Source organism: Hippocampus bargibanti, linkage group LG05, assembly GCF_051943395.1.
Source record: "Hippocampus bargibanti isolate YZ-2025 linkage group LG05, ASM5194339v1, whole genome shotgun sequence".
Lineage (NCBI taxonomy): Eukaryota > Metazoa > Chordata > Actinopteri > Syngnathiformes > Syngnathidae > Hippocampus > Hippocampus bargibanti.
Window position 1 is genome coordinate 23,862,120 of NC_142738.1, and position 25,561 is coordinate 23,887,680.

General features: G+C 40.9%; 1 protein-coding gene across 2 annotated transcripts in view; it reads left to right on the top strand.

Annotated features, from left to right (window-relative positions):
• The window catches only part of banp (BTG3 associated nuclear protein), a 57,277-nt gene that overhangs the window by 21,028 nt on the left and 10,688 nt on the right, over positions 1 to 25,561 (top strand). For both annotated transcript variants that reach the window (XM_088997392.1, XM_088997393.1), the window contains exons 9-11: positions 5,745 to 5,866; positions 8,638 to 8,709; positions 13,107 to 13,151. In XM_088997392.1, coding sequence (XP_088853518.1) covers positions 5,745 to 5,866; positions 8,638 to 8,709; positions 13,107 to 13,151 — 239 coding nt within the window. The remainder of the gene's footprint in view (positions 1 to 5,744; positions 5,867 to 8,637; positions 8,710 to 13,106; positions 13,152 to 25,561) is intronic.

Here is a 25,561-nt window from a genome sequence, read left to right on the forward strand (position 1 = left end):
AGACTAATTTTATTGTAGTTACACTTACCCTTGGAGTTCTGTTACTTCTGTAAATTTTGTGAAACCATATTAATGTTTAATCACTTCCACATATGACACTACAAAGTAAAGAAGAATTTGATGGGTGATTTGATGGAGAGCGGCTTTGTTTCCTCCGTGCTTTCGTTAATTTCGGTAAGGATGTATAGTAGGTTATCCAAATACAGGCTGGAGTCGATGAAAACTACCTGAAATGGGTTTATTTGCATAATATTCAGGACACCACTGATTTACAGACCATGGCTGCTTGATCACAAGTGTGTACACAACATATTTATTTCGTCAAAGGGCGGTACAGAGACTAAGGTGAGACTTGAGTGTCTCATATACTGATTCTTAGCTTTTATCAACCCATCTCCAAAAGGTCTCCATTAAGCAGTGTATCAAGGCTAACAGGTGGCTCCAATGACATGCTTGGTTTACTGTGGGCATGAAAATTCTTTCGGTGAGTCCATGGAAGAATTTTATACATGATTAACTAAATCTGGCGGAAGACACACATCTTTGCAGTATTTTCATAAAATATTGTTGATAAACACAAAATACTACGGCAGAGGCTTCACTACTTTTAATATGAACAGAAATCATCCTTCAATTGCTCAAACAAGTACTCAATTCTAATGGAAATCATATTCATTAAGAAAATAAATAAATAGACCCAAAACATAGTCCATAAATGGTCTGTGTGCCGATTTTTAAAAACCTATGTCTATTCATTTTTTAAAAATGTCAGTAATATACTAAAAATATGTATCGCATTAGAGTACCTTTTTTAAACATTTATTCAATTATTTTATTTTTAAAAATAATTATAGGTCGAGTAATCTCAAATTATAGTATATGGGTCACGCCTCGTCTTTCTCAGTGACGACCTCATTTTCCCCAAAATTTGCATTTGCAACTTTTCCTGCTTCGTTCCTCTTGGTCCTCGATGGAAGTTCTGGTCATAGCCTTATCTGACTGCAGTACATGCATCTCCAAATTTTAAGGACCAAAGCAATTAAAATTGCCAAGTATGCATACTGGTACACTCTTAGCTCAAGAACAAGAGAATGCTTGCACTGATCACCAGGGTTTTTCCAAAAAGTTTATTCAATCTTGGGCCAGACGCTCACAGTGGTTGAATTTATTACTCCAAGAAATTATCTAAAAACCACAAAATAATTTCAGTCTGGGCACACTTCCCTCACCGCTAATTGCTACGACCGACTACGGATCAGCTCAAGGGCCTCAGTCTCTGTTGCTCTCTACGGAACTCTTCTGCCTGGACCATGTCGCCTCCCTTGGGCCCTGGGACATTACTCGGTGCGCCCTACACATAGACGCAGTCCCCTGCTCTTGGCACAGCAACCAATTAGCGTGGACTGCTCTCAGGACATGGTTTGAGCTGCCCTTGTTGAGATGTTCGTAACATATTTTTTGTCTTAATGTACATTAAAGGACAACCGACACCTCGCGTCCATAATTTGTAAAATCACTTCAAATGACTTCTACTGAGCGCATTTTACAAAGATTCCACCGCATATAGCTATACATGCATTTTACGTTTTAAGACTCGCGCTGAATAGTCAGGAAGTCTTGTTTTCGAGTTGATGACGATCCCCTAAGTGACGTCACGGAGGGAACGCCCATGACCGAGAAAGCGACACACAATGCATTTTGGGTACTTTTTTCATCTGAAAGCACCGTGTTGATTGCGAAATTAGAAGGAAAACTACATAAATAATGCCATGGTGAATCGTTGTGTCGCAGCCAATTGCGGTAACACGCATAAAGAAGGTGTCATTTTACACAAATTCCCAGCGGACACATCAGCACATTTCCAACGGAGCTTGTGCGCCATCTTGTGCATTTTCTGGGCCCTACATTGGAGTTCAGACGGCTCGAATTGATACGGAAGGACTTCGCTAATCGATTGCAAACATTCATGCTTTCCTCTTCAGAACTATTTGAATCATATTCATAACTGCATGAGTAACAAGAAAGCATCTTCTCTGAATCTGAACTATCTGAAAACATTGTTTTGTCTGGAGCAAGGCAGTATGTGACCAATACCGATGTCACGAACAAGGGGGCGGGACTTTCTGAATCCGCCCAGTTCTGAGCTCATTTTGTGGCAGTTTTGGGACACTAAATCATTTTTATTGGTGTTTTGCATTTGACTAAAAATATCAATTTTGGGTATTTTAGATGATATAAAATGTTTTCCGTTAGGAAACAAAAAAATGGTGTTGGTTGTCCTTTAATTCATTCATTCGTTGTCCAAACCGCTATATCCTCATCACTGTTGCGGGGGGTTCTGGAGCCTATGTCACCTGTAATCGGGTTGTAGGTGGAACAACCATTCGCGCTCACAATCCCACCTAGGGACAATTTACAGTGTTCAATTAGCCCACCGTGCATATTTTTGGAATGTGTGAGGAAACCGCAGGCCATCACAGGGAGAACATACAAACTCCACACAGGAAGGCTGGGGCTGGAATTGAACCTGTTAACTCTGCACTGTGAATTTGACATGATAACCTCTCAGCTACCAGGCTGCCCTGTTAATGTACACTGCACCCCAATCATCTAATAATCACAAAAAATATTTAAGAAAAATACAAAAATAAAACAGATACATCTTTAACCTACGATGGTGTGTAACCTGCGTCACCAGAAGGTGCTATTTCTTTTATCGTTATCATTATTGTCACTCATTCTGTTTTTCGTGTCGAATTCACCAAGCACGTGGGCAATGCATAGAAATCTGGAGGGCCGAGAGAAGCATTTTAAAACGGTACATGTGAGCTATGAAGGTTAACAGGCTTAAAAAATGCAGAAAATTAATAGCATATCTCTGTGTTAGGTTAGTTTAGATATAGATTTGTGTGTGTGTGTGTGTGTGTGTGTGTGTGTGTGTTTGTATGACTAAGATTGTGAGGACCACTACCATTTTATACCATACGTAGTGAGGACATTTTTGACAAGTGAGGACCTTTTAGCCGGTCCTCACAAGTTTTTCATTGTAAAGGCTTGTAGAGGGTCTATAGATGCATCTGTTAAAGTTTCAGACAGGTCCTCACAAATTCACCCAAAATTATTTTTTTGGTGTGTATTTTCATTTCACTCGGATACACACACTTTTTACTCACTGTATGTGTGTATATGTGTGCGTGGTTAATGACAGGAAAAAGTTCATACCACAAAAAGTAAAATGATATTTTAACCAAATTCAATGCAGTGGCGAGGACTTTGAATGTACCCATTCAGAAACCTCACTCCTGCTGTTATTTCGGTTTCAAGTAAACTTTTTATTTCTTTTTTTTCAAAGAAGTTGAAGTGAGAAATGGGGTGAAATTTAGTGTTCAAATGTAACACTAGTTCTTCTCTAAACTTATCAGGAACGGTGGTCCTCACTCCTTATCCGGAGTTATCCGGACCTCACAAAACTGTTGTGACAGGAATGTGTGTGTGTGTGTGTGTGTGTGTGTGTGTGTGTGTGTGTGTGTGTGTGTGTGTGCGGGTGTGCGGGTGTGCGGTAACACGTCGACTGTGGGAGGTCAGCTGATCAAAAAGTAGATCTTTGGTCAAAAACGTTCGGGCATACCTGGTCCAGAGCAACATAAACATAACAATGACCAACAAGGGTAGACACAGTGAGTGATTTCACTGTTAAGTGCCCCGATATCTTAAGAATAAGAAATCCTTTAATCGGCTCACAATGGAGAAATTACAAATTAACAGAAGCAAAGTTTTGAAAGGAAGAAAATAGAAAAACAAAATAGAGGAGCTGCTGCTAAGGCTGTCACTCTTATGGCGCCATCATGAAGTAATAATAACATAGAAGTCCAAGATGGCGCCCGAGTAGGCAGCCTCAGCAAGTGCTCTCATGAGCCTTGCTTTTTTTTGGTTGTTTTTGTCTTGTTTTGTGTTTTCTTTTGTCACTTTGTGTTGTTGTGCATCGTGTGGAACGGATACGGATTGTTTTTCAGCATTTTTGACCACGACATTCATCAAAGAGGAGACTGTGCTGAGCGGTTGCGCCTTTTCGGCAGCATGAATATGCCAGTACTGTTTTTGAATGGGAGGAATGTCGGAGCCATTCGACTGCCATCGCTGGACACCAAAGGGGCCATTGTGCTTTTTTGCGCCTGTAATGGGCAGCATCTTCACAGCCCCGCTTTGTTTAGCGGAAAGGTCAGTGCTGTTGGACAGTCTGCGGCTGGGTGGATGGATGGCTTTAGGAACCCGCGATAAGAAGAAAGGAGCGTCAGCGCAGTGCGCCGATGCGTATGTGGAACTGTTGCGGCTTGGAATTGAAGCAGATTTATGTGGAACAGGGGATGTGAGATAATCTCTTTTCGTCAATGGATGCTACAGCTGCGTGTTTGCTTTCAACATTTAGCTTGTAGTCGACGTGCACATTCCACCATGATGTCCCTGAGCCACTGGTGGAAAGAGGCTTTGATCCTCTCCTCTTTCATCTAGAACTGCTTCATGTCATCACAAAGAGGGTACAGCAAGTCCTGAAGAATGAATGTCTCTCTGTGTCTTTGTTTTGTCATATTGTCTCTATGCTGTCATATTATTTGTTATTTAGTTTTTTTTTGTTCTTTTGACTTCAAGACGGCGCCGCGAGAGTGGCTGCCTTTCCAGTAGCTCATGTATTTCGTTTTCTACTTTCATTCCTTTCATCACTTTGCTGCTGTGAAATGTAAATTTCTCCACTGTGAGACTAATAAAGGCATATCCAATATCCAATATCCAATATCCAATAATCACAAAATAATGCAACACAACACAAGACACAGTCATACAATCTTAACCGCTTTATGCATCACATCCTCTTTGTTGTAGTTATAGATGACAAAGGAGAGGATCAAAGTGTCCTTTTACCAGTGGATCAGGGACTTCATGCAGAAAATGTGCACACCTCTGCTACAAGCTATGTTTTGAAAGCAAACAAGAAGCTGTAGCTTCCACTGACCAAAAATAGATTGGCTCACATCTCCTGTCCCATGTAAATCTGCTTTAATTCCAAGCCGCAATTCCCAATTCCACATATGCTCTTCTCATCGTCGGCTCTCCAAGCCGTGCATCCATGCAGCCGCAGATCATCCAACAACACCGACTATTCTGTTGAACAAAGCGGGGCTGTGAAAAATGCTGCCCATTTCAGGCGCAAAAAAAGTGGAGTTGTCCTGCAATGACTGTAAAATGACATTGACATTCCTCACAATCAAAAACAGTGCTGGTATACCGGTGCTGGCGAGATGGTGCAACAACAAGACACAGATTTCACCTTTGATGAATGTCGCGGGCAGAAAATGCTGTGAAACAATCCACATCAGGTCCACACGATGTAACAACAAACATGACAAAGACAAAACACAAAAACATCAAAAAAAGCAAGGCTCATGACGGCAATAGCTGACGGCCACCTCCTCGAGCGCCATCTTGGACTTCATTCGATGGGAAAGGAAACCAATTGAAGAGACCGCGGTGAACCGGAGAACAAGGCCCTTGGGCCTCCTTTCATCACCATCTCACGCATGAATGGAAAACATTTGCACTATTTGATGTTTTTTTTTCCTGTGTTTACATTACTGGTTTGCTATTGAAACATTTACATTTTCTCATGCCAATGGAAACTCACTTAGTCTTAATTTTTCTCCAACTCGCACAAGCACCATTGTAATTTCTGTATTTCTGCTTTTGAACAGAGGGATGCCTCTCAGAAGAAGCCACCCACATCGAAGCAGGCACCCAACAGACCCTGCACTACACACTGGCCAATCAGCAAGTCCAATTCCATCACATTGGGGAGGATGGACAAGTTCAAGTGGTGAGTGTCAGTAATTTGCCTTTGATCATTCTCTGAATTGGCCATCTTTATGGAAGTGTTAAATGTGGTTCATAGTTTTGCATATGATTTTGTTCTGATACAGTCAAAGATGACCCATACTATGAAAACCATGCGTGAACACGACTAAAGGGGAATATCTCTAAAAAATTGGGTTCAGTGTCTTGGTTGCACATCAACCGAACAACCACCACACATTACCTGGCGCACTCTAATGGTGAGGGTGAGTCTACACCGCTTTAAAGGACAACCAACATCACTTTTTTGTTTCCTAACTGACATCAGAAAAACGTTTTATAGCATCTAAAATACCCAAAACATGCAGTATGATATTTTTAGTCAAATGTAAAACACCAATAAAAATTACTTAAGCTGTCCAAAAACTACTTATAATTGAACCCGGAAGTGGCCAGTTTCAGAAGGTCCCGCCCCTTTGTTCGTGGTGTCACCCCAAGACGTCTTGCCTTGCTGGAGAATCAAAACAATGGCTTCAGATTCGGAAAAGATGCTTTCTTGTGACTCATCCAGTTATGAATATGATTCAAATAGTTCTGAAGAGGAAAGCATACATGTTTGCGATCATGTTGATGCATCTGGAGAGAAATGTAGTGACAAAGTCTTTCGTACTCACAGTACCCAAAAAAGGAAGAAGAGGGCAACAAAGCTCCGTGTAAATTGTCTCATGGGACGTTTTGTAAGCGAACATCAAATACACTGTAGAAGTCTTGGCGCAACACACAACGATTCACCATCATTATTTATGTGTTTTCCTTCTAATTTCACCATCAACACGGATCAACACGAAGTTTTCAGACCAAACAAAGTACCGCAAAATGCATTGAGGTGATGCAAGGTATGTCCTTTGTCGGTGAGGGGCGTTCCTTCAGTGACGTAGGGTGAGGACTCATCTCCAACTCAAAAACAAGACTTCCTTAATATTCAGCGGGAGTCTTAAAACGTAAAATGTAGCTATATGTGGTGGAATCTTTGTAAAATACACTCAGTAGAAGTCATTTGAATCGATTTTACAAAATATGGACACAACTTGTCCGGAGACGTCGGTTGTCCTTTAAATGTGTTGATTCTATTAAAAAAAAAAAGAAAACCAGTAGTTCTTTGATTACATTGTCATATTTTTATGGCTTAATCAAACCCATGCTTCACTTCCCTGAGATTAACCTGCGGGAGAGAAAATGTTCCACGAAGTTAGAAAGTCGCTCATGAAATGAAGTCATTGATTGGCAAACCTTGTCCACCAAGCAAAAAATATTTTGTGCATTGCATTTTGGCTACCGATGAAAGCGGTCTTCGTTTCACACTGTTGAACGTTTGGAAGTTCACATTGTTTTTCATTTCGATTCTGTTCAGTGACAGACAACGTTTGTGTGCTGTATTGAGTTACATATAGAAATTCAATGTTTCTACTTGGTATTTCTGTCAAAATCCCTGATATCCACCAAAAACCCTAGACGAGACATGCGGCATGCAATGTTTATGTAGTCCCCCCACCTACACGCACGCATGCGCACACACACACACGCACATGCACACGCACACACACAGCCTTACGTCTGCCCTTACTTTACTATCTGTACTTTTCCTTGACTCTGCAAGATTGATGAATATTTACACAATATGTGATTATTTGGTTTGGCTGTCCAATGATGCAATGATGGGGCGGCCCGGTAGTCGAGTGGTTAGCACACCGGCTTCACAGTGGTTCGCGTCCCGCCTCCAGCCTCCCTGTGTGGATCTTGCATGCTCTCCCCGGACCTGCGTGGGCCCTCTCCGGGTCCTCCGGCTTCCTCCCACACTCCAAAAACATGCATATTGACCACATATTGGCAGGCATATTGACCATTCCAAAGTGTCCCTATGTGTGAGTGTAAGAGTGACTGTTGTACGTCTTTGTGTGCCCTGCGATTGGCTGGCAACCAATTCAGGGTGTCCCCCGCCTCGTGCCCAAAGACAGCTGAGATAGGCTCCAGCACCCCCCGTGACCTTAATGAGGAATAAGCGGTACGGAAAATGGATGAATGGAACCCCAATAAATGATGAGATTGGGGAAGTCAGCCCCAATAAATGAAATGCTGAGCAAAGCAGCAACTGACCTGAGAGATAAGATCATGGAAAGAATGAAAACTGAGCAACCAAGAAACCGATTACAACGGATGTGAAGTACCACCATAAAGTCTCATGGAAACTGTGAATGCATCACTGAGCGATCTTGACCAGAACGATCACGGAAACCAATGAGCTGCTATAGGCTTCAGCATCAGTGATCCTAGAGATGCTTGGCTACAAGAGCAACTGTGAGAGCCACGAGATTCATTACCCACCATGGAAAGGACGGTTGGAGGCTGAGATCAAGGCGGCTCGGAAAAATGTGAGTCAATTGACGGAGACCCAGAGAGGTGTGAATAAAAGGCCAATACCCAAGAGGTACATGCAGATAACATACCTGAAGCACTCAAAGAAGAATAAACAGGCTATTCGCAACACAACCTGCGAAAGTGTACGCTCAGTGGCAGGGTTCTAACAGCAGTGCAGACCCTCCAACAACACAGACTATTCTGTTGAACAAAGCGGGGCTGTGAAAAATGCTGCTCATTTCAGGCGCAAAAAACGTGGAGTTGTCCTGCAATGACTGTAAAATGACATTTCATTTTTTGAACGGCTTATCGTCACAGGTTTGCAGGATATTCAGTATTTTCGACACTTTAAGAAAAATGTTCTCCATTTGTCTTTCTCAGATTCCACAAGGCCAACTGCACATTGCTCAGGTTCCTCAAGGGGAGGAGGTGCAGATCACCCAGGATAGTGAGGCAAGTTTGCGGTATAATAGTGTGTGTAACAATCCCTATCCCTCTCGTTTTTTTCTTCTCACTCTATCACACACCAAACTTGAAAAGTACTGTACAAGTAGTTTAGAATTAACAACAACAAAAAAAATACCACTGATTGAACTACTGTATTTTTTTGAATGATTGACAAAGTCATTTTTTATATAGTTTGGCTGGTCCTGCAGGCTTTTTGGGGGCACTGTGAATAACCAAATGGCACACTTGAACAATGCGCTTTGAGTTTCTGAAAAGTCACAGTGAAGGAGTTAATGCATGGTGTGTATTTCCAAACGCACCCACGATGAGGAAACGAGAATTTTAGGGGCAATGGGCTCTCCATTTCCCCTCAAAAATCAACTTTACACTCTGGAATTACATATATATTTTTTCTTCGTTAGTTTGACCCCTGAAGCTATGTATAGTCCAAAAATAATGGATTTTATAAATTACCTTTGAAACTATATTTAAATTACGTTCAAAAATCAACTTCAGGTTTAAGTATTCGATCTACACAATAAAGGACTGTTGGAGCCACACTCGGGGGCAAACATATGATGAAATAGTTGTAATTTTGTGAGGATAGACATGTATGTGTAATCAAAAATGTAGGACAAAAATGTCGGACAAGTAACACTTGACCTCCCTCATGACTATGACATGTTTTTAATGTGGTTATGTGAAATAATGACCAGTGACATTTTTATCCAATATTTAATTATATTAACTGGTGAGTATGACTGTATGCCTACTATAAACGTGTCACTCGTAATTTATGATTGTACACTACGTTTACAAATTTACTTCAAGAGTATATGCCATTGGTTCGACTGACACAAATTCCAGTTCAAGATTGATGAAATTGCACCAACTATAATTGTGCTAGAATCCAACATCATGAGCAAAGCACTTCAATAATAGCTGACGATCAAAGTAAAGTCATTAGTGATTTGAATAAAAACAGATGTGGCCTGTTGTATGCCTTCATGTTTAAATACCCGCCTACTTAGTCATAGAGTTTTGACTTTTGTCTCCATGTAAATCCCAGATGTCTCGTCCCTCACCAGGCATCACTGCGTGTGCTCATAGCACAAACTTGCCAGTTGAAATGAAATTTACAGGCCACTGACAGTTGAAGAGTAATTTCTGCATTAACATCATTCTAGATTACTTTGTCAGGTAGTTGGGCAGGAATTCATTTTAAGATGCCAGTACATGTAAATAAAAATGCCTGTAATCGCATACCACATGCTATGTCCTGCAGATTCATGACAGCTTGACATTTATGCAGCAGACATTGACAACACGTGGTCGGAGACCACGTGTTTTGCACTGAGAGGATGAAATGCACAATTAAAAGAAGAGAGTATTGAAGGCAGAAAAGCTTTAAAGCAGTGGTGTCCAAACTACGGCCCGCGGACCAACTGCGGCCCGCTGTCCATTTTTAATTGGCCCGCAAGACATTTTATAAACAGAATGGAATATGGCCCGCACTTCAAATGTTGCCCGTACTTCTAAGTTTTAACACCAGGGGGAGCTACTGTTGATCAAGGCAGTTGCTCCACCAAAAAGGCCAATCCCAGAAGAAATTTACCTGTTACTAAACATGGCAGAACCAAAGAAGCGAAATGTAGAAAGTGAGTGCAGAAAATTTCAGACGGTGGGAGAGTGAATATTTCTTCAAAGAATTCAAGGGGAAGTGTGTCTGTTTGATCTGCACTGAAACTGTGGCATTTATGAAAGAGTATAATGTACGACAAATCTACACTGTAGATTTTGCTGCAGTAGTCATTTGTCATCATGGTGCACAATGCCACGTTTGCATTGCTTCCTACAAGCCACTAAGCCCCTTTCATAAGTCTCACGTACAGTTTACAGTCACGGTTTAATGTAAATTTACGTTTTGTAGCGTCACATATGTTGTTAGCTTCTTTTGAATCTTTCTTTTGGGCTGAGGTTCTGTGCATTTATTTTGGAAAATGATATGCAAATGCACGACCTTAGAACGCTTGCGAAAGTCCGGAAGAAAGAAGCAGGCTTGTGATTGGCTGCCGTGCCGAGTATGCAAGTTTCAACTGCAGGTAGCCTATGTCTGTGCGCTCGGCGACGGTGCACGTGTATTGTTTGCGCGTGAAGGCGAGGGCATCAGTGGAGAGTTTGTAGAGCACATGTAGCACAGGACAAACCATCCATGATTTTGCGGAATTTAACACAAGTAGGTATTATTAAGCTTGAATATTTCATTGTGTAATAATATGTTTTGAATGTTGAAAGTGATTCATTTTTCAATAAATGTTGATTTTTTTAACTTTGCCCCTTCGATGGAAACTTATTAAAAACAGACGCAATCTTGATAAATCACAGTGCATATGTTATTTTAATCTATTTCCATTTCCTCCTCCAAGTATCTGCGAAATAGTATGTAAACGCCATATCTTGCATATTCCTTGAGACAAATTTATTAACTGATCAGGGATATCTTTCACATTTGAAAGACAGTTAATAAATAAATTAATTAATAATAATAAGTAAATTTTCTACTTTCATTCCTTTCATCACTTTGCTGCTGTGAAATGTAAATTTCTCCACTGTGAGACTGATAAAGGCAAATCCAATCCAAATCCAATCTAAATTGGGTTGTACTTACTGTGCTATGAGGTTTATACACACTACATTTAAAGGACAACCGACACCATTTTTTTTGTTTCCCACTGACATCAGAAAAACGTTTTATAGCATCTAAAATACCCAAAACAGGCAGGCTGATATTTTTAGTTAAATGAAAAACACAAATAAAAATGACTTCAAAATGAATCCGGAAATTGCCAGTTTCAGAAGGTCCCACCCCCCTGTTCGTGACGTCACGCCAATACGTCTTGCCTTGCTCAAGAATCAAAACAATGGCTTCAGATTCGGAGAAGATGTTTTCTTGTTACTCATCCAGTTATGAATATGATTCAAATAGTTCTAAAGAGGAAAGCATAAATGTTTGCAATTGATTCAAGGAGTCCTCCCATATCAATTCAAGCCATCAATGACAGCAATGTAGCACCCAGAAAATGCAGAAGATTGCGCCCAAGCTCCGTTGGAAATGGGCTGATTTGTCAGCTGGGAATTTGTGTCAGCGAATATCAAATAGTTGTCTTGGTGCAACACACAACGATTCACCATGGTGTTATTTTTGTGTTTTTCTTCTAATTTCGCCATCAACACGGATCAACACAAAGTTTTCAGACTAAACAAAGTACTGCAAAATGCATTGTGTGTCGCTTTCTCAGTCAGGGGCGGTCCAAACGTGACGTCACATGAGATCGTCATCAACTCGAAAACAAGACTTCATTAATATTCAGCACACGTCTTAAAACGTAAACTATAGCTATATGCTGTGGAATCTTTGTAAAATACGCACAGTCGAAGTCATTTGAAGTGATTTTACAAATTATGGACATAACTTGTCCGGAGGCGTCGGTTGTCCTTTACTGCTTTTGGTTTAGTATTTCCGGCCCAAACACTCCCTCCAAATGCTCCTGGCCCGGCCCCCCTGTCAAATCTTAGAACCCAATGCGGCCCGCGAGTCAAAAAGTTTGCCCACCCCTGCTTTAAAGTCTTCCTTGCTCTTTATGGCTGACCTCTGATTTTCTTTTCTCCGCTCCCCGTCCAATTTCATGATTATGTTTCTTTTTTGGAGTTCAAAGCTGAGCAACGGAATCCCACTTCTCCCAACTGCCACTCACACAGAATATGTTTTCATTAGGAACAGACCCCTTTCCTTCAAGACATTGGATTTAGCATCCCCGAAGAGGAAATGAACTGTTAGAGACTTTACACTGTTCTTTGGACATATGACATATCGGACTACGCTACAAGCAAATGAAATGCAATTTGCGAGCGAAAACCGCAAACAATTGTCACATTTTAAATGTGACACGTTCAGTCTTATCCAGTGCGTGCACTTCTGTTTGTCATTGAGGATGATGGGCATTGCAATTGGAATTTCTTTATCAGGAGCTCTGTTGTAACAAGACATGACAAAATAGTTCATGTAGACATTTGTATCAATATTTGTGAGCTAACACTCATGGCAACTGCATGCTGGCAATGCATACACAAGTTTTACTGTCTTGCTACTGACCGACATGGCATATTGTGAATTTATGTATGAACAAGCTAAAAAGCTACTGTCAAGTCCTTAGTTGAAATTGTTTTCATGTTAGGAGTTTAAATATCACACTAAACATCTTCAGGACTTTATGTCCCTTTCAAATTTAATCCGATTAGGTTGTAATGAGCTGTGCATTGTTGTCATTTTGGTCAGGGTGTGTTGTGTTCCCTTGGAGGAGGACTGTCATTTATTTTCATGGCACGTAATTTCTGTCTTTCAGGGGAACCTCCAGATCCATCAGGTGCATGTTGGCCAAGATGGGCAGGTAAGCAGCTTGTATTATATTTGGGTCAGAGTAACGAACGTGTCGAGAGCCTAAATTTGGTTGTTGGGGTTGCTGCTGTGTTTATCACATCCTCCTCACTGTGCAGAGGTTCTCTGTCTTTTTATTTTAAAACAATACCAACACTGGACATCCTGTGAGCAACATACATTAAATGAACTAAGGGTAACATAAACACATTGAAATCACTATACTTAATGATGATCTGATGGAAAACCCTCAGCATTAGATGCATCAATGCATTCTGGGAACCAAAGTACACCCAAAAATTACCCAAGAGCATTCCCTCCCCCACTAGAAATGTTGACAATTCATTTGATGTGTGTGTGCATGTATAAAGGTGCCTATGCATCTAGAAAGATTTAAGTTACTCCTACGAGTACAACTATTTCTTTTAACTGTTTAGTGCGTAGTAGTGGGTTCCTTTTAAAAGCATTTTCGGAGGCGCAAAAAAGTGGGGTGCAAATGCACATATGCACATGCATACTGAAAATAGTCATGTGTGCGCCAGATTCAATTGCCTCAGTTTGCATTTGCATTCCGAATATATTGCAACCACATATGTCAGGAATTGCAGCTCAGTGACTTTGGGCGCAATTTAAGTCAAGTTAGGAGCCATAGCAATTGCTTCCTAAGGTTAACTTCAGAAAAAATATATTCATAATTACAGTGATACCTCAGCTTACGAACTTAATTGGTTCCCAGAAAGTACAGTAAAGTCTTGTTATATCGGTATCGGTTATATCGATAGTACTGCTTATTACAATACTATTTCTATGAACGCAAGGAGAAAATTTACATGCCGCAGGATAGGATATATCGATAGTCCGGTTATATCGATATTTTTTCCGACTCCCAAGAATATCGATATAACGAGACTTTACTGTATGTGTAAGGCGAAAAGTCCTTGTCTCTTCTTCGTCTTAACACTAGCTTGTGGTGGGTCTTTTTCAGTCTCATAATAGCAAAAATACTCCACTCGATAACAAACCATATCTGCCCTCAAAGAAAGGGTGTGTGGAAAACTAGTCCGCCAGCCACTGTGGCGCTATGTGGTTTGGTTTGTCCACCGAAAACTACATGTAGTTCGCTAGCCAAGACTATATGCTCGCGAATTTAATGTTCGTGGGGCAAAATGTTTGTGAGCTAAAGAGTTCGTAAGCCGAAGTATCACTGTATGTCTATGTCCAGCATTAGTAAGTTGGCATCACTTGACTTTGGGCTCTCACGAGAACCGCAGCGAGACTCGAGGGGTGGCAGCAGTGAACAAACACGGGGATACCTTGGATGGAACGGTCAACCCATCTCATTGCATCGTGGCTTCAATGGTTCGTCAAAATACGTCATTCCACGAAAGTAGTCTGTGGTACAAAATAGATTTGTAACCGGGCCACAACCCTTAGAGGATTGTGCTAAATCAGTTTGTGTTCCCAATCCTCCAACTGTGCAAGAAATAAAATTGTTGCTAACTTTAGGACTTGGGGTTTAGAAAAGTTATTCTTTTTTTTGTTGTTGTTGCTAGAATGTTTTTCAAAGTTCACTGAATACAGCAATAATATACTTCAATTGGCAACACTGAAGCAAAGTCGCTTCTTTTCTCCGCTTGCATGGCTGACACACATACTTTACAATAAAATGAAATTAGCGCATGCTTAGCTTTCCGTTTGACTTCCGAGAGGCTGCACAAACTGAGGCCAAGCCAGATGTGGCCCATGTGCCCAACTTTGCCCAGATGTGCCAGAGATCTTTACATTCATCCATGAGACGTGTTGGTTGCGGGAAAAAAAAACGACAAACTTTGGTGCTGATTTGAAAAACACTGCGACATTTTATATGCACCTTTGTAGATAGTCCTGTTTTTCCCCCTGCACCCATGTGGGTAAACAAAAATGCCCACAATTTTATAGTTTGCACTTTTCTTCTTCCTTTACTACCCATGAACAGGGAGAACGTTCTTTCACTGGCTATCTGGTTGTGAAATGTGTTTTGTTCTCTGAACTCTTTTCTCTTTTTAATCAGCATTTGTGAGCTTTTTTCTTACTACAAAGCAAATGTTTGATAGATGAAATTGCTTGTTTCAAAATCAGGATTTTACAGTTACAGACAAATGAAAAACCTTTAAGCCCGGGGGCTGTGAAAAGCAAGACATTTTTTATTGAGACTGTCGTGACTTGCTTTCTTGCAATTAAGCGGCTGATGTGATTATATGGACATAATTTGAATGAATGCACCAAACATGAAAACAAATGATCATCTTCCACGAGACGTAACATGTCAAAATATTTAAAATGATGTCATGCTTCAGGATCTTAAACCCCCATTCTGGATCTGCATCTGGAAATTTGCTCTCTCAGCTGCTCAGTTCCTTCTTCTGTTGATGAAGATATCAATCATCCATTTGTGTGTACATTGGTTTTGAGATATTTTATTGAGAGTTTAATTGTTAGAGTTCAACTGATGATGGTTTAAAGTCCAGGGGTGGCCAACCAGTCAGAGATGAGGAGCCATTTTTTATTATGTTACTGCAAAGAGGCCCACACACACACACACACACACACACACACACACACACACACACACACACACACACACACACACACACACACACACACACACACACACACACACACACACACACACACACACACACACACACACGCAGACACACGTACACACACATGAGCATTCACACGGGAACATTGCATGCAGGACGAGCAACAGCCAGGGCACCCAAACATAAATGAAACCTAAAAACTCAAACACACAAATCTTTTTTCCCCAATTTCCCCTCTTGGGACCAATCTGCTGGCTCTTGGTCGATTGCGATCGACCTAGCATTCACCACTTAGCAGCGACTTCTGCACGAGTCGGCTGCCCTCTATGTCAATAAAGTAGCGGGATTGATGATAGACTGATGCGGTTCGTTCTGTGTATTCAGAAACGTTTGAATGGCACCGCCATCGGCGAAGCGTTTTGGTTGTCGTGTGAAAGCCTGGGAGCCGCATTGAAGCAGCCGAAGAGCCACATGCGGCTCACGAGCCTCAGGTTGGCCACCCCTGGCCTAAACACTATGGCCAATATCCTCAAATGCCTCTTTGAGCCAGACTGCACGCATTCCTCTGCAGTTCTGTGATTTGTCCATTGTGATTTACAATATCGAGACGCATGTCCTGTACCATTCACATTTCTTGAGAGTCCATCTTGATCAAGATTCAGCTCTGTCATGAATGACTTGAGAAACATGCATTAGTTAGATGTGGGGTTTGAAACTTCTGCATGTACAGGTTTAATGTATGCAGAATCAAGGATGTGAGAACGAGAAAGTCCAAAGGCATTTAATCCCCTTGAGTGCATCAGTGAGCACTGTCCAATAAAAAAAGCTATTATCACTTCCTTTGCAAACGGACATTCAGATTGTTTCTGTAAAATGATAGACTGTTCCAAAACAAATCGAAAGGGCCCCCCCTTTCTCATGTTACACATTGAACTTTGCACACACACACACACACACACACACACACACACACACACACACACACACACACACACACACACACACACACACACACACACACACACACACACACACACACACACACACACACACACACACATTAAATATATATATACACACACACACACACACACAGTGGGACCTTGGCTTACGAACTTAATTGGTTCCCAGACAGAGTGTGTAAAGCGAAAAGTGTTTATCCCAAAAATTAATTTCCCATAGGAAACCATTAAAATGAGAATAATCCTTTCCCAGGTCCCCATAAAACATAATTTTCTACTTTCTAATTTTCTAAGCATTAAAACTACACAAAATATGGAACTGTACTCCCAAAATGGAACTGTATAGTCCCACTTAGCAGTTTTTTTGACGACGATACTAGTGCAGCGTGTTCTACCGGAAACAAATTCCTTGTGTGTTCTACATACTTGGCAATAAAGATGATTCTGATTCTGATATACCTTATTTTATGTATAATAAATGTGCTATATTGTTATGATTAAAGAAATAAACTGTACTGTAGAATAAAGTCATTTTATTTACCTTTGTGATGGTCGTTAATGGCTTGATGGAATGGAGTGTCAGTTTCCCTCAGTATTAAACACTTGATGAGGAACATAGGCTTCTTTCACCATCTTGAGGAATGATCCCTTGTAGGTGCTTTCTCTGTGATAATTGGATCTAGTTCTTCATCAATTGTGATCTGTTTAGCTGGGTTGATAGCTTTTTGCATCAAGTGTACAGATGACTTGTGCGGGAAATTTGTGGAGCCTGATTGATAGGATGTTTTAACTGTTTTCTATCCATTTTCTCACTATTCTCACACTCACACTTTTGTTTTTTGTTTCATGCTCTGTCATCTCCCTTTTGTGTGTGCGTGTTTTCTCACTCTCTCTGTCTGCATGTCTCTGTAATGTTTAACCCCCTCCCCACTGCTGGGTTCTTGACCAATCACGTGGCTTTAACCGAAGACACCATTTTGTTTTTTGGAGAACAGCCTCACTCTCTCTCTGTCTGTAACTCCCTCCCCCACTGCTGCATTCTTGACCAACCACGTGGCTTTAACCGAAGACTGGGGGCGGGAATATAGAGGACAAAAACAGTGGCCACCATTTTCTTGTTAGGAGAACGGGCTCGTTTGCGAAGTACCCATCACTCATTGTGGCAGCTCCGTGTGTATCGCGAAAAATAGTTTGTCCGCCAAGGTAAAATTTTCATAAATGTAACTTTCGTAAACCGAAAAGTTCGTAAGCCAAGGGGTATGTAAACCGAGGTTTCTCTGTAAATATATACAGTAAAGTCTCGTTATATCGATATTCAAGGGAGTCCGAAAAAATATCGATATAACCGGGACTATCGATATATCCGATCCTGCGCCGAACTGCATTAAACAAAAGCCGCCAAAAGAGGGCAGCCAAGCGCCATATAAGAAACGGAGCTGGCCATTAGCTCCCCTTTTTTTTTTGGGTAAAAGATGTTCCCCCAATGTTGCCTCATTCTTTAATGATTGTAAACATGTATGCTTTAATCTTCAGAACTACAGTGTATTTGAAACATATTAATAGCTGGATGTGTAACAAGAAAGCATATTATCCGAATCTGAAGCCATTGTTTGGATTCACAAGCAATGCAAGACGTCTTGGCGTTAAGTCATTTTTATTTGCATTTGAATAAAAAGTGACATCGGCTGTCCTTTAATACACAGTATGGAATGTTAATAATTTTCAAAATCATCGCGCTTCAGCAGACAAAACAAGAATCATTGTTGCAAAAAACGATTGCATTCATATACAGTACAGTGGGCATGTACATAACACAACAGGGAAACTGCAACGCTTACATCTTACTGTATTATGTATACAATTTAAAAAAGTCATCAATCTTCTTCTGCTTCCCATTTTTACCTTTTAACACAAACACTTCAATCTCGTCTGCTACACACGAGCTAGCGTCTGAAAATGGCTCTGCTACACGGGTGCTGGGCACGTAACCAAGTCACCTGACCAAGTCGACCAATGGCGCGACTGATGGCGTGACACGTAACCAAGACACGTGACCAAGTTGACCAATGGCGCGACCGATGGCGTGTCACGTGACAATGTCACACGGCCAAGTCGACCAATAGCGCGACCGATGACGGCTCATGTGACCAAGTCGACCAATGGCGCGACCGATGGCGGCTCACGTAACAAGACACGTGACCAAGTTGACCAATGGTGCGACGGATATATCGATATAAACAACAAAAATGGCCGGCGGGGGATGAAAAGGAGCACTGTAATAACCGGATTATCATAATAACCGGGTATCGTACTAAACGGTACTAATTATACATAAAAAGACTAGAAATGTGCAAGGGAAATGAAAATAGTATCGTAATAAGCGGTACTATCGATATAACCGATATCGATATAACGAGACTTTACTGTATATATATATATATATATATATATATATATATATATATATATATATATATATAGTGACGAATCTGCATAAATATCACTGTATGTTGACAATTGATGAAGTTACACTGTAGAGAAAACAAAATCATTTTTTGAGACTACATTTTTGGGTCCAACAAAAACTCAACTTCTCCATAATCCATCCACTGATATTCAAAACTAAGGTTGAAGTGGCCGTTCCATCCCGACTTTTTGAACTGCATTTTCACAGATTGTCATTTTTAGAAAATCATGTTGCTACTTACTATCCACAGATGAGCACAAGCAGAAATGAAAACAAGATTACTGTCCATGGTGATGGTCAGAGAGAAACGTTAAAAATACCATGCATATTTTACATTTTATTTTGACTTTATATCAACATCAAAATGCCCGGTCAAATATTTTGGAGGGAGTATGACTACTGGTAACTAATAAAAAACCTTGGACTGATGGATGCCCCATCTGCTTGTTCACAGGGAGGTCTTCACGAAACATTCTCAGTATTATGTCACTTTTCTGTTATCTCACAAAAAAAAGTGTGTGGTTCCTATGTTTCTGTAAACTATCCCAAACAGTTAATCACATTGAGCTCACTTCCACTGCCTTTCTCCCTAGGGCTATATTCCTCTCCAGCCTACTGTGTGTCAGTGTGCCTTTTTCATCTGTTCCTACTGAAACACACGTCTTAAATGACACCTGCCACCATCTGACACTTTGGGTCACAAGTTACAGTTGCGCATCAAGGTCCATTTGATAACATTGCTTCACTTTCACCATCAGGAAATTATATTAGAATTCAAACAGGCAATCTCACATTTTGTACATGTAAAACGTTTTCCTTGGGTTTCTGTTCACAGGAATCGTCCATTATTGCCCATTTATGTACACTATTAACAGACCCATATGGGGAAAGATACAGTAAATGAGTCAAAGTGATCCACCAACTGACAAATGCAACTAAGGACCTAGTGTATTCTCGGCACTGTAAGGCACACAAAAGGCAATGGAAAATCATTTGCGGTAAACTTAGTTTAGCATAGCAATATGTCTGTTGTCATCACATTGTTCAGCAGAGATCCAGTGTGAGTGTAAGTGACATGGGACAATATGTACAAGAAATAATAAAAAAGAAATCGACCACTATGTTGTGGCCCAATGCTCCACGACAGATATTGCTGTGCAACTGCTAGATTCTCTCAAGATTCATTGTTTGGGCGTAGTGTGAGAAGTAGCTCTGAGATTAAATTGAGAAAAAGGCAGCTTTGCCATTCATTGCACTGTTTCTTGGAAGCCCCTGTATATTGGTGCAATTTGATTTTATCCCCTCACCACACTTCAAAACTGAATGACCCTCCAGACTTGGAGTTTAAATTGTGCTTGAATGAAACCGCATGCTCGGATTTATGGCTCTTGTTCAGTGTCTCTTCCATCTCTACTCAGAGGTGCTGTTGTGGTTCGGCTCTTGTGTGTTGAGGTTACAGTCATCCTTACACGCAGTAAAGGTAAAATGAGATTAAAAAAAAAAACTACAAAGACCACGCAGGGAGGGCTATGTCTGCATACCGTTTCAATATCAGTTTTGTGTCCTTGTGGCATCTCAGTGTGGCGATACAGAGGTCTGCAATCCGAAATGCTGTTGTGTGTGTATCATTCATGGACCAGTACACTCTGATTGTTTTCTTCTGTCTATTTGGGCAGGACCTAGGGTTATAGGCCATGTGAGTAAGAGGGACCAGATGCTTTTTGACTTATTTCAATGTGATTCAAAATGGGTGCAGTCCTGCCTGCCTGGCAACCTCATTTTATAGTCTCAAAATGCTTACATTTGAAATGTTTGAAATGTTAATTTTTGGCAGTGACATTGAACCACAGAATATGGTCAACTTTGAAAATGTAGGGCATGTGGATGGACTCGAACAGGCCTTTTACTGCCTTTAACTAGAAAATGCATTACTTCCATCATTCAAAGGTAATAAAAACATTGTTTAAGGTAACACGCAGAAAGATCAGCAGTTGCTGTGCATGCCAGATGTTGTATTTATGTTCTTTACCATGTTAACTTTTGTTTTCCTTTAATGTGAATATTTTTGACGATCCTAAACTGTATCAGAACTTTGAAACTGAGGATGTCCTCTAAACTTGTTCTTGCAAATTGTGACCAGATTGGAAAACATATCAACAACCGGAGCCAAAATTTGATTTAGTGTGGCGCTGCTGTTCTGATGATGTTTAGCCTTAGAATTATGTGTGGGAAAAAATGAAGCGCGCTGTAAAAGAGGAGCTGTAAAGATTTTGTGTGAATAACCGATAATCAACAGCTTGCATAGCAAACTAAAGAGGAAGAAAGCATTGTGAAGTGCACCAAATAACTGAGCGATGTCAAAGAGCAAACGGTCTGGTGTTTGAGCTTGAATAGAAATGTGGTCCCCTTGCGAAATGTCAAGACCTGAAGTGTGAAGATACAGTGCACATTTAGAGATGTGGGATTGTTGCAAATAGATATTTTATTTATATATATTATTTGGGCTCCATGAAATGGGGTCATTCGAATCATATAATGGCCATCATCTTAAATCAAGAAATGTACTCTAATGATCAAGATGTATTCATTAGTTAGACATACCAAGTTTGGATTAGCACACGACGATAGAGACAATAAACTGAAGCGGAATATCCGTACTTTTGGTTTGAGGGATCTGACTTAATTAATACTTTTATTTTTTCACCAGTCTCCTTTTAATTGTTTGTTTCTGGATCAGGGTCACAATGCAGGTCATCCCTGTGTAACCATGCCTTGATATGAATCTTAGTTTAATGGTGGGAATGGGAGAGAGAGGGAGGGTGGGTGAAAGAGGGTGAGAGAGCGAGAGAGAGCAAGAGAGCGAGAGAAACCTTAATTAGCTGCAGGTGTGAAGACCTTGTTATAAGAGGAGAAGGGAAACTTTGGGTCAGGTAACAAGGTCAAAGTCAGGCTAGGACATACAGTACATGTATAGCATCCTTTGCAAAATTCAATGAATGCACAGTTCATATAGCTGTAATTATGGGATGTTTTATTTCCGCTAGTCTGTCCTAAAAGTCGATGAGTTCAGTCAGAGAGACACTTGAGGCCAGCGCGTTCATTTTGCAGGTCGGCGACAAACAACCAGAACGCGACTATGTTTGGGCATCTTTACAGCAGGGTTGCAGCCAAAACAACGTCCAAAAGCCTTCCCACCCCACCTATCTAACGAGAGATAGTGTTACCGCCGAGACATCTGTCCAGAGTTGGCAGATACAGATGTTGACAGCTGTGAAGCTGAAAGGAAGTTCCAGTGACTCTCAAGTCCAAATGTTTCTTTTTTTCATTTCCGTGTTTTGCCTTTGAGAAATTTCTCTGGGGATGAAAAGAACCAGATTAGTGTGTCCCTTTTCTTTAAACACAGAATTGTGTCGTTTGTGTATAGATCTGGCTGTGCTTGCTGAATGGGAGTTTCCTTTTGAATCTCATTCCAGCAAACTAAACAGAAACACAAACACTCAAACAGACATCAAGCGGGTGACTCATGGTACCATCTGATGCACAAATTGTTCTTACAGTGTGAGCCGCTTTGGGGATGCCACTCTGCAACATATATGAACTTCCTGGTAGAAGTCGACTTACCGGTTATGTTTCTCATGCGTTGGTAGAATGGGATTTACATATACAGGTAACATCTGATTTACGACAGGGTTCCGTTATGACCAAACAGTCGTAAGTCGAAAACCATTCAAAATGTTGAATACAGACTCGGCCAACCCGCCACCTCACCGCGAAGCAGAACGAACTGTCTCAAAGAGGCAGTCTGACACAGCCTCCTCGTTGCGGCGATCCTGCGCGCCTGAGCGGCGACGTCCACCCGCCTCGGCTCTAGTCCTGGCCGCACCACAGTCGGCGTCAGTGGACACTCCCCCCTCCGGTGCCATCACACAGTCGATTTCTGTGCGAGAGTGACATGCTGGCTGGCTGGCCAGAATTGTTGTAAGCGTTGCCAGGCTGCCAGCGCATTTCGGTGCCAGGCATAGAATAAAAATAAAATAATAAGGTCGGGTGTAAGTACGGGTGCTTTTAAGTTGCGCCGGTCGTAAATCGGATGTTACCTGTACTGTAGTGGCAGAGCAGATGGATTACTTTTTTTCTGTTGGGGTCAGTCATTTTATTAGTGATCATGCTCTCGTTTTAATGAGAGAAGTGCATTTAAGTGTTTGATTTATTGGTCTTGATGGTTTTCCACATTATTACTTTTGAGTGTTCCTTTTTTTCACCCCCAAGTACTGCCATGATATGTTTTATTCATCGTTGCTGGGAGCATGACACCATCAGCATTTTGTTTCTTCACCTTTTCCTCCGTCATCACAGTCTTGTAAATCGTACGAACGATTAAAAACTACCCTTGATATAATTTTTTGCCTTTAGCGTCAATATGTGGTTGAATGACGGCACTGAGCCCCCCCCCCCCCCCCCCCCCAGCCAGTTCATGTTATTTTAGACTCAACCTCATGAAAACTGAGGTCAGACCTAACTCATACACTTCAGACCCCGATGATAGCTCTTGTTCCTGACAAATGGAGCCTCATGACCCACATTCCTTTCATTAGGCTGCGTTTTAAGGGAGCCATTTCACTTCTTATCTCGAAATGGATGAAGACTTTTGGGGTGTTCACACAGCCCCCTGAGAGCATTCACACATACACTGTTATACAAGTGTAGTTCCTGAAAAAAAGATTAAACTGGAGCAAATTGAACCATGCTCGGGAGGTGGTTTAAATTTTACTCTGTTGAAAATGCTTGTTTGCAGGTCAGCACAGATATAAAATAGGTTGTGTTAATGCTGCAGAGTTAATGTTCATGCTACTCGCAACACGTGAGAAGAGTTGATTACATATGGTATTTCGTGCTCTGTTGTACTTCCGCCATCTTTCCTTTTCTCATCCTTTTACAGCGTTTGTCTGGATAACTATACACCATTGTTTTTCGATATGCCATGATGAATGTTGTATATGTATTCATTTTAGAACGACTTGCAAGTTTTTTTCACAGCATGTAGCTAAGCCCTGACCTGAATTTTATAATACTACAGTGTAAAACAAGTGCACTATGGCATTAACAATGAAAAAAAAAAATCCAAAATTACTGTGTGAATATTTAAATTACCTGCTTAGTGCGACTTCTCATTCCAAACTCTGCTCACATGCAGTATCTGCAAATCAGGGCTGTATGAAGTCACCTTCATTTTTACACTGGACCGTAAGCTGTCATCTTGTTTGAGTTTCACTGTATATTTTTTGTCAGTTTGAATTAGTTTTGCAAGCCATCATGTATTGAACCCAATATGACCCATGTTCTTACATAGTGAGTAATGGGACAGAATACGCTGCAGAGAAGTTCCGGCCGAGATCCTCGTCTTCCAAATAAAGCCACTTTTGTCAACCTTTGTGGACGTCTTCACAGCTGAGAATGCAAGCTACTCTCAGATGGAAGTAGAGAGAGCAATAAAACAAGCATCTTAGGGTCCGTTGCGCTGCAGTATTTTACCACATATGTCCATCAGTTGGACCAGTTGGGGAGGCTTAGTCTCGAGAGGCTTGGCTTTGGAACTGAAACTCGATGGCTTTGCCAATCCGGTAGTAATAGAATGTATTTATTTTGATGTTTTAAAAAATCTGTCACCTAATAAGAGATCAATTTAAAGTTGTCTTTAATTCAATGAATCATTTGCATAAATGTTCATTTATCTTCATAAGTGATTCTATTAACCATTTTGTTAAAGTGCGTAATTTCAATCATTTTCACATTTTGGAAAACTTTGACTGTCGACATTTATAGGGGCCTATTTATTTGGTTCAGTTTTCATTCAAGCTTGTAAAACATGCTTATGACCTTGGGAGCTCCCTGAACTTGGTGTTAAAATTTTAAGACCAACATGTCTATTGTTGAAGATGTAGTTTTCCTGAAAATGAATACTGGGTCCAAATATTGGTTATCAGCCTCTGTGACTACGAAAATTATCGTATTAGCTCTGGGTTAGGGGGGACTATCTGTGTATTTGTTAAATCTAGTCGAAAACTATTTTAGCTCATATATGCGGTGCTATTTTCACATACCTATACTGTGGGGTCTCTTACTTGCTGCCTTATGCAATCAGCAATGTTGATTACATTTTGGTGCACATCAATTGAAAATGTATGTTTGGAATAGATGATTCGACTGCATGACCGCAAAACTAATACAGGTTAATCCAATCCAATCTAATCCAAACCCTGCACCTCGGCACTGTGAAGCGCACGTGCCAACCAGTTACCCACTGTGCCGTCCATGTATCCAACCAGAGCCTTTCCCAGGTCAATCTTTCATTCAGATTTATTTGATAAATATGTATTTATTGGTACTCAAACATAAATCACCAACTGAG